Consider the following 9,254-nt stretch of genomic DNA (forward strand, 5'->3'; position numbering starts at 1 on the left):
GGCGGGGCCGCGCGCTCGCCGGTGCCGCAAAGCCTGCCGGGAAGGATGTGAGTCCGCCGGGCTGGAAGCCGCACCGGTCGAGCCAGGGCTGCGCGCGCAGGTAGGAAGGAGGGCGAGGTGTGTGTGGGGGTCCCTTCTTTCTCCTTCTGCCCCCCCCTTTATCGCTCTTCCTCCCCCCCCTAACGTAAAGGGCTCTCCCTCAAGCTGAAGATCCCCCCCACCCTTTAAAAGAGGGGGGTCTTCCTTTTGGGGTGCAAAGGAGGGGGGGTTGAGGGTTCCCAAAGTGGGGGGGGCCGCAAAGACCCCTCCTCATCCCCCCCTCCCCAAGGAAAGGGGGGCTCAGGAAGGAGAAGCAGCCTTCCCAAATTGGGGCCTGCAGAATTGGGGGAAGGGGGTTGCTTGCTTGAAAGGATCCTCCCCTCCCTTCAGGAAGTCTAAAAAGGGGTGGGCAGTTTTTGCTAGGGCCCCTCCTTCTTCTTAGCCCCTCTCCTGGGGGTGGGGGCGCGAGGATGGGGGGGGGTCTCCACCTTCCAGGATCACCCAGCCCATTCATTGAATTGGGGGGGGGAAGAGAAAAAGGGAGAGGGGGGTGATCCCCCCCAAAAAAAGCCCAGAAGGGTCTGGTTAGTCCAAGGGGTGGGCGAAATGAGAGGGAGACCCCCCCAATGCCAATTAAGCTGGGGGGGTGTTGGGGGTCTTCCCAGAAAGGAATGAGGGGGGGGTCCTGGGGATTTTGGGGGGCTGGGTTTTAAATCCCTGAAAGGGAGTTTGGAGGTCACTCAGGTCCCCTTCAGGCGAAAGGCTGGGAAATGCCCTCTTTGGTAAGACATTGGCGGTAGGACTGGGGAAAGAGGCACCCTGAAGTCCTGGCCATCAAGGAGGGGTGCACCCCCCACCCCCCAAAAAGGAGAAATTGCCCAGAAGGAGACCCCGAATGTAAAGGGCCTTGCTTGACCTTTAAAGGATTACTAAAACTAAAAAAAATCCTTCCTTCCTCCCTCCCTCCCTCCCTTCCTTATATCTACCGTATATCATCTATCTATGCCTCTACCTCTATCATATCGTTATCAATACTTCTATCTATCATCTATCTCATCTGTCTATCATTATATCATCTATCCATCTATCTTATCTATCATCTATCCTCTCTCTATATCTATCTATCTATCTATCTATCTATCTATCTATCTATCTATCTATCTATCCTCTCTATATCTATCTATCTATCTATCTATCTATCTATCATCTATCCTCTCTCTATATCTATCTATCTATCTATCTATCTATCCTCTATCTATCTATCTATCTATCTATCTATCTATCTATCTATCTATCTATCTATCTATCTATCTATCTATCTATCCTCTCTCTATATCTATCTATCTATCATCTATCCTATCTATCTATCTATCTATCTATCTATCTATCTATCTATCTATCTATCTATCTATCTATCTATCTATCTATCTATCTATCTATCTATCTATCCTCTCTCTCTCTCCCTTTCTATCCTCTCTCTATATCTATCTTATCTACCTATCTATCATTTATCCTTTCTCGATATCTATCTGTCTATCCCCTCTCTCTTTCTCTATTCTTTTTCAACCGTAGCAATGCTTTGAGGGTCAAGCAAGGCCTATATATGTATGTATGTGTGTGTATGTATGTATAAGTATATGCATATGTGTACATATATATGTATAAGTGTGTGTGTATGTGGATAGATAAATAGATAGATAGATAGATAGATAGATAGATAGATAGATAGATAGATAGATAGATAGATAGATAAAAATGTACCAAATATATTTTGCTGATAAAGAAAGGCAGACTGGTATAGGTGTATTTCAAGCTACTTAGCTCTCATCAGCTAGCCATACCCTTACTCGGATTCGAACTTGGAACTGCCTGCTTTGGAGGGAGGGGGTGAATTGATGGAGGGAGAGACAGGCCTGAGAAAATGCAAAAGTTGGGGGGGGGCATAAGAGAAAGATTTTCTTCCCCTCCCCCAAATAAAATTAGCCCCTGGACAACACTATCTCGATCTTCCCCTCCAGGTCTGATAAATTGTGGAAAGGGCTAAAAAAGTCCATTAAGACTCCTTTCTTTCCCCAGGACAAATTAAAATTAGGGACTTCAGGCCCTCCGTGGGCCCATCACCCCCAGCCACTGGCCCTGCCTTATGGGAACTGGGATCCCCAACACCAACAAACCAACCAACCAAAAGGGAGCTTGCTTTATTTAACTTTTGCTGAAGGCAAAGAGCAAGCCGGCAACTTCTTTAAAAGAAAATCGGGAAATATAATAATAAATTCCACCACCACCACCTTGGAAAATCTTACAAATTCTTACAAATTCTAAGCAGGAGGTGATGCTGAATTCCTGAGTCAAGCTGATTTTTATTTTCCCTAGAGGTTCTAAGGTGATTAAATATCTCTTCGATTAGATTTTTTTAGTTTTTCCGACTTGGGTCTGTTTTTTTTCCATCCTTCTGCTACCCTGGAAAAGGCACCATTTAAATAAGGCGTACCTGGGTTTGTTCCTCGCCTCTAAACCGGTTGGATTGATGACGGGTTTATTCGACCCAAGAGAATTGACATTGACTGGCATATGATGATGGCGTGGCCTATTTTTTTAAATCCGGGCTTGCTTGTCTTCAGAAAGTTCGTGCGCTCCTTCCTCCTCCTTTTTTTTTTTTTTGCAAAGCTTTGTCAGGGGAAAAAAAACAAAAAACAAGATTTTCCTGATGATGATAATAATGACATAGACAGTTATCCGGAAGGTTGAGCAAATTCTCCTTCGGTGGAAAAAAACCAAACTAACTCCCGGCAAAAACAAATCCGTGCAAAAGTTCCCACTTGTCGGAAGGTTCATTTAACTAAGGGGATTTCAAGGACCGGATGTGAAAGACAAAAAAAAAATATATCAATGAATGATGATGAGGAGGATTTTTTTAACAACTTGAAAGTTGTCGTCCCAACATCCCATGCAGAGTTTGGGAAGAAAAGGGAGGGTCTCTTTTTTCCAGTTGTTGGAATTTTTAGTATAAAGATTGATACTGTTTAAATTTATTACGGTTTATATTGATATTGATTGTTTCCTGATTGCTTATTTGTACCCTATGACTATCATGAAGTGTTGTACATTATGATTCTTGATGATCTTTTCTTTTATGTACACTGAGAGCTTATGCACTGAGAACAAATTCCTTGTGTGTCCAATCACACTTGGCCAATAAAAAATTCTATTCTATTCTATTCTATTCTATTCTATTTATTTATTTCCTATATTCTATTCCTATTTTCTGTTCTATTCTATTCTATTTATTTCCTATATTCTATTCCTATTTTCTATTCCTGTTTTCTATTCTGTTCTATTTTATTCATTTCCTATATTCTATTCCTATTTTCTATTCTATTCTATTTTATTTTATTCTATCCTATTCTATTCTATTCATTTCCTATATTCTATTCCTATTTTCTATTCCTATTTTCTATTCTATTCATTTCCTATATTCTATTCCTATTTTCTATTCCATTCCATTCTATCCTATTCTATTCATTTCCTATTTTCTATTCTATTCATTTCCTATATTCTATTCCTATTTTCTATTCCTATTTTCTATTCCATTCTATTCTATTCTATTCATTTCCTATATTCTATTCCTATTTTCTATTCCTATTTTATTATCTATTCAGTTGTGTTCTATTCTATTTGTATAAATTAAATTTACTTAAATAAATAAAGAGTTAGTGTAAAGAGTTAGTTTAAAGATTTTTAGAGTTTGCAAGACAAACTATGTCATGCATTTCTTTTCTCTCTCTCTCTCTCTCTCTCTCTCTTTTTGCATCTTAAAAAAAAAAAGATGTTTAAGAACCACTTGGGATGCAGTTTGGTTCAGTTTTGTCACCCTTGGCAAAATTTAGCATCTGTTTTTTTGGGGGAAGCAGCTCAGGCGGGGGGGAGAGAGGGGGGAATGAGAATTTTGGGAAGCGGCAGAAATCCGGGTGGCAGATATTTGAGGAGTGGGGAGGGTGGGGGGAAGAATTGGAGAAGGAGGAGGTGATGGAGATGTCGGTTGAAATCGGCCGAGCGAAGGACTCACTCAGCGCCGCATTGCGTCGGTAATGTCCGGGACGTTAGCCCCCTCCTGGGGAGACTCAAGAATTGCATTAACAAAAACTGGACAGGCGTGAGAAATCTTTTTAGGTGTGTGTGTTGGGGGGGTGGGGGTGAGATTTGAAAAGCAATAATTCCCAGCCAATCCTAGCCTGTAAAATCCAGATTGTCTCGAAGCTTAGAGGGGTCCAGATGGAGGAAATGACCTCCTGCTTTCGATCTATCTATTATTTTATTATTTACATTTTTAGACCGTGATTTAAAAAGTAGGCTGGAAACTATATAGATAGTTTGGGGCTTTGGGCTTGGAGTGAAGGGACTGACCCGGGTCCTCGCTTCGGTTGTGGGAATAATGGGGGTGGTGGTGGAGAAGTTTGGTTTGCTGGCAAAGCGGGTTTGGGTATCGTTATCCGAAAGGCCGTTACATTGGCAGGGGAAGACGAGAAATTGAAATTATTACTGTTTTTAATCTAGCATGTCGGGATCCAAAACGGGGGTGTTTGGGGGGGGAGGCGGAGATGTCAGATGAAACAGACCCTTGGCAAGGGAGTTCAAGGATTGAAAAGGATGGATTGAGTTTACAGAGTTGGGCCCTGAGAGGTCATCCAGTCGGACCCCTGACTTTGCAAAGAGAAGACCTTCCCGGAAGGGAACGGTTCTTATCGCCTCCATCCTACCAGCTATCAGTGGGGACTGATTTTCCGCAGTTTTGATTCTGATTTTTAAGACGTTCATTTTTGACGACGATCGTGGCAGGTAGATTTTGAATTTTTTTTAAAAAAAATTCTAAACTTTTCTAATTCAGATCAGGAGGAATAAAAGGTGATTATTAGCGGGTTTGGGCAAGGGAGGGACGGGGTTGAACTTGGGGGCTTCTGGACCCGTCCTTTTGGCTACCCTCCCCCCCCTTCTCTCTACTCAAGCCAGTGAAAGAGGCTAGTCCTCAAGCTTTCTCGGATTCATGTAGAGAGGAAGGATTGTGTACAGGTAATCCTCAACTTAGGGCCGTAGTTGAACCGGCAATTATTTTTTTTCACCGCCCCCCAGCTTTTCAAGCTTCTGCATGGCAGTTAAGCGAACGTGTTGGTCGTAAAGCAATTGAAGTGGTCATTGCGAAGCCATTGTTTGCTAGGGGAGAGGAAGAAGGAGGAGGAGGGAAAAGAGAGGGAAAGGAAGGAATAGGAAGGGAGGGAGAAAGAGGAGGGAAAGGAGGAACTAAGGAAGGAAGGAAGGAATAAAGAGGGAAGGGAGGAGGGAGAAAGGAAAATGAGAAACAAGGAACTAAAGGGAGGAAAGGATAGAGAAGGAAAGGGAGGAGGAGGAGGAAGAAAGGGAAGGGAAAGGAAGGAATAGGAAGGGAGGAGAAAGAGGAGGGAGGAAAGGAGGAACTAAGGAAGGAAGGAATAAAGAGGGAAGGGAGGAGGGAGAAAGGAAAAGGAGAAACAAGGAACTAAAGGGAGGAAAGGATAGAGAAGGAAAGGGAGGAGGAGGAGGAGGAAGAAAGGGAAGGGAAAGGAAGGAATAGGGAAGGGAGGGAGAAAGAGGGAGGGAGGGAAAGGAGGAACTAAGGAAGGAAGGAAGGAATAAAGAGGGAAGGGAGGAGGGAGAAAGGAAAAGGAGAAACAAGGAACTAAAGGGAGGAAAGGATAGAGAAGGAAAGGGAGGAGGAGGAGGAAGAAAGGGAAGGGAAAGGAAGGAATAGGGAAGGGAGGGAGAAAGAGGGAGGGAGGGAAAGGAGGAAGAAGGAAGGAAGGAATTAAGAGGGAAGGAGGAGGAGAAAGGAAAATGAGAAACAAGGAACTAAAGGGAGGAAAGGATAGAAGGAAAGGGAGGAGGAGGAGGAAGAAAGGAAGGAAGGAAGGAATAGGAAGGGAGGGAGAAAGAGGAGGAGGAAAGGAGGAACTAAGGAAGGAAGGAATTAAGAGGGAAGGGAGGAGGGAGAAAGGAAAATGAGAAACAAGGAACTAAAGGGAGGAAAGGATAGAGAAGGAAAGGGAGAAGGAGGAGGAAGAAAGGGAAGGGAAAGGAAGGAATAGGGAAGGGAGGGAGGGAGGAATAAAGAGGGAAGGGAGGGAGGGAGGGAGAAAGAAATAGAGGAAGGGAGGAGGAGAAAGGAAAGAAGGAACTAATTAAGGAAGGAAGGCATAGAGAGGAAGGGAGGGAGAAAGGAAGGAAGGAAGAAGGGAGAAGGAGGAGGAGAAAGGAAGAAGAGAAAAAGAACTAATTAAGGAAGGAAGGCATAGAGAGGAAGGAAGGAAGAAGGGAGAAGGAGGGAGGAGGAAGAAACTAAGGAAGGAAGGAATAGAGGGAAGGAAAGGAGAAGGAGGAAAGGATAGAAGGAAAGGAGGAACTAAGGAAGGAAGGCATAGAGAGGAAGGAGAAAGGAAGAAGGGAGAAGGAGGAGGGAGGAAGAAAGGAAGGAAGGAAGGAAGGAAAGGAGAGAAGGAAGGGAGAAAGGAAGGAAGGAAGGAAGAAAGGAAGGAAGGAAGAATCAACTAAGGAAGAAAGGAATATAGAGGAATGGAGAAAGGAATAAAGATGGGAGGAAAGAAGGAAGGAAGGAATAAAGGAGGAGGGAAAGGAAGAAGGAAGGAAGGAAAGGAGGAGGAAGTGATAGAGGGAAGGGAAGGAAGAAAAAAGGGAGGGAAGGAGGAAAGTCTACCCCTCTCACTCTCACGCATTTTCTCCCTCTAACACCCACCCACCAACCCTTTGCCCCTTCCTCTCTTGCCTCACAATCAGGAGGTTGTGAGTTCGATCCTAGGTAGAGTACAGATGTAGGGCCTCCTTGCTTGGCCGGGAAGGGGTGGGGGTGGGGCGGGTTGGACTAGATGACCTGCAAGGTCCCTTCCAACTCTTGTTAATCTCCCCCACTCCAGGTTGGGCGATGGCCACCATGCTGTACCCCCGGGAGGAGAAGCTGGAGAAGATGAGCCAGGATGAGATCGTGCTGGGAACCAAGGCCGTGGTCCAAGGCCTGGAGACCCTGCGCAGCGAGCACCACTCCCTCCTGGCGGCTTTGCTGGAGACCGTCAGCCGGCTGGAGCAGCAGCCGCAACAGCAGCACGAAAACTGCGCCGCCCAGGAGAAGGCCCTGCTCCTGAGGAAGTCTCTAGAGGCCATCGAGCTGGGCCTCGGAGAAGCCCAGGTACCTCCCGCTGGAGACGGGAGCGGGGGAGCAAAATGGACACACACACACACACAAACGAGCATCTCACCTGCTGGCCTCTCACCTTGTTTGATGTTGTGGGTCTTTGTTGTGCCTCTTTAACACATGGGTGGGGGGCAGGGCGCATAGAATTATGGGTGTGGACACACACATGCACAATCCTCCTGCCCCATGCTTTTGGCACGTGATGGCAAAAAAGTTAGCCATCACTGATTTAGTGTATCTCTCTATTTCACTATCCCATCTATTTATCTATCTATTTATCTTTCGATATCTATCTATTTATCTCTCTCTCTCTATTTCTCGATATCTATCTATCTATCTATTATTCTATCTCTATCTCTTTATTTTTCGATATCTATCTATCTATTTCTCTCTCTCTCTATTTCTCAATATCTATCTCTCTATTTCTCTCTCTATTTCTCTCTCTCTATTTCTCAATATCTATCTATCTATCTATCTATCTATCTATCTATCTATCTATCTATCTATCCTATCAATTGTATTGTCTATCTATCTATCTATCTATCTATCTGTCTGTCTGTCTGTCTGTCTGTCTCTGTCTGTCTGTCTATCTATCTATCTATCTTTCTGTCTCTGTCTCTGTCTGTCTGTCTGTCTGTCTGTCTGTCTGTCTGTCTATCTATCTATCTATCTATCTATCTATCTATCTATCTATCTATCTATCTATCTATCTATCTGATTTTCTATCTGTCTGTCTGTCTATCTAGCTATCTAGCTATCTACCTACCTACCTACCTACCTACCTACTTACCTGTCTGTCTGTCTGTCTGTCTATCTATCTATCTATCTATCTATCTATCTATCTATCTATCTATCTATCTATCTATCTATCTATCTATCTATCTATCTATCTATCTATCTATCTATCTATCTATCTGTCTGTCTGTCTGTCTGTCTATCTATCTATCTATCTATCTATCTATCTATCTATCTATCTATCTATCTATCTATCTATCTATCTATCTATCTATCTATCTATCTATCTATCTATCTATCTATCTATCTATCTATCTATCTATCTATCTATCTACCTATCTATCTATCTATCTATCTATCTATCTATCTATTATTTTATTATTTACATTTTTAGACCGTGATTTAAAAAGTAGGCTGGAAACTATATAGATAGTTTGGGGCTTTGGGCTTGGAGTGAAGGGACTGACCCGGGTCCTCGCTTCGGTTGTGGGAATAATGGGGTGGTGGTGGAGAAGTTTGGTTTGCTGGCAAAGCGGGTTTGGGTATCGTTATCCGAAAGGCCGTTACATTGGCAGGGGAAGACGAGAAATTGAAATTATTACTGTTTTTAATCTAGCACGTCGGGATCCAAAACAGGGGTGTTTGGGGGGGGAGGCGGAGATGTCAGATGAAACAGACCCTTGGCAAGGGAGTTCAAGGATTGAAAAGGATGGATTGAGTTTACAGAGTTGGGCCCTGAGAGGTCATCCAGTCGGACCCCTGACTTTGCAAAGAGAAGACCTTCCCGGAAGGGAACGGTTCTTATCGCCTCCATCCTACCAGCTATCAGTGGGGACTGATTTTCCGCAGTTTTGATTCTGATTTTTAAGACGTTCATTTTGGGCGATCGTGGCAGGTAGATTTTGAATTTTTTTTAAAAAAAATTCTAAACTTTTCTAATTCAGATCAGGAGGAATAAAAGGTGATTATTAGCGGGTTTGGGCAAGGGAGGGACGGGGTTGAACTTGGGGGCTTCTGGACCCGTCCTTTTGGCTACCCTCCCCCCCCTTCTCTCTACTCAAGCCAGTGAAAGAGGCTAGTCCTCAAGCTTTCTCGGATTCATGTAGAGAGGAAGGATTGTGTACAGGTAATCCTCAACTTAGGGCCGTAGTTGAACCGGCAATTATTTTTTTTCATCGCCCCCCAGCTTTTCAAGCTTCTGCATGGCAGTTAAGCGAACGTGTTGGTCGTAAAGCAATTGAAGTGG

General features: G+C 43.9%; 1 protein-coding gene across 1 annotated transcript in view; it reads left to right on the forward strand.

The window, feature by feature from the left end:
• The window catches only part of KLC2 (kinesin light chain 2), a 33,459-nt gene continuing 24,205 nt past the window's right edge, over nt 1-9,254 (forward strand). The window contains exons 1-2 of the mRNA XM_058159926.1: nt 1-100; nt 6,999-7,267. Coding sequence (XP_058015909.1) covers nt 7,007-7,267 — 261 coding nt within the window. The 5' untranslated portion in view covers nt 1-100; nt 6,999-7,006. The remainder of the gene's footprint in view (nt 101-6,998; nt 7,268-9,254) is intronic.

Source organism: Ahaetulla prasina, chromosome 17 (assembly GCF_028640845.1).
Source record: "Ahaetulla prasina isolate Xishuangbanna chromosome 17, ASM2864084v1, whole genome shotgun sequence".
Lineage (NCBI taxonomy): Eukaryota > Metazoa > Chordata > Lepidosauria > Squamata > Colubridae > Ahaetulla > Ahaetulla prasina.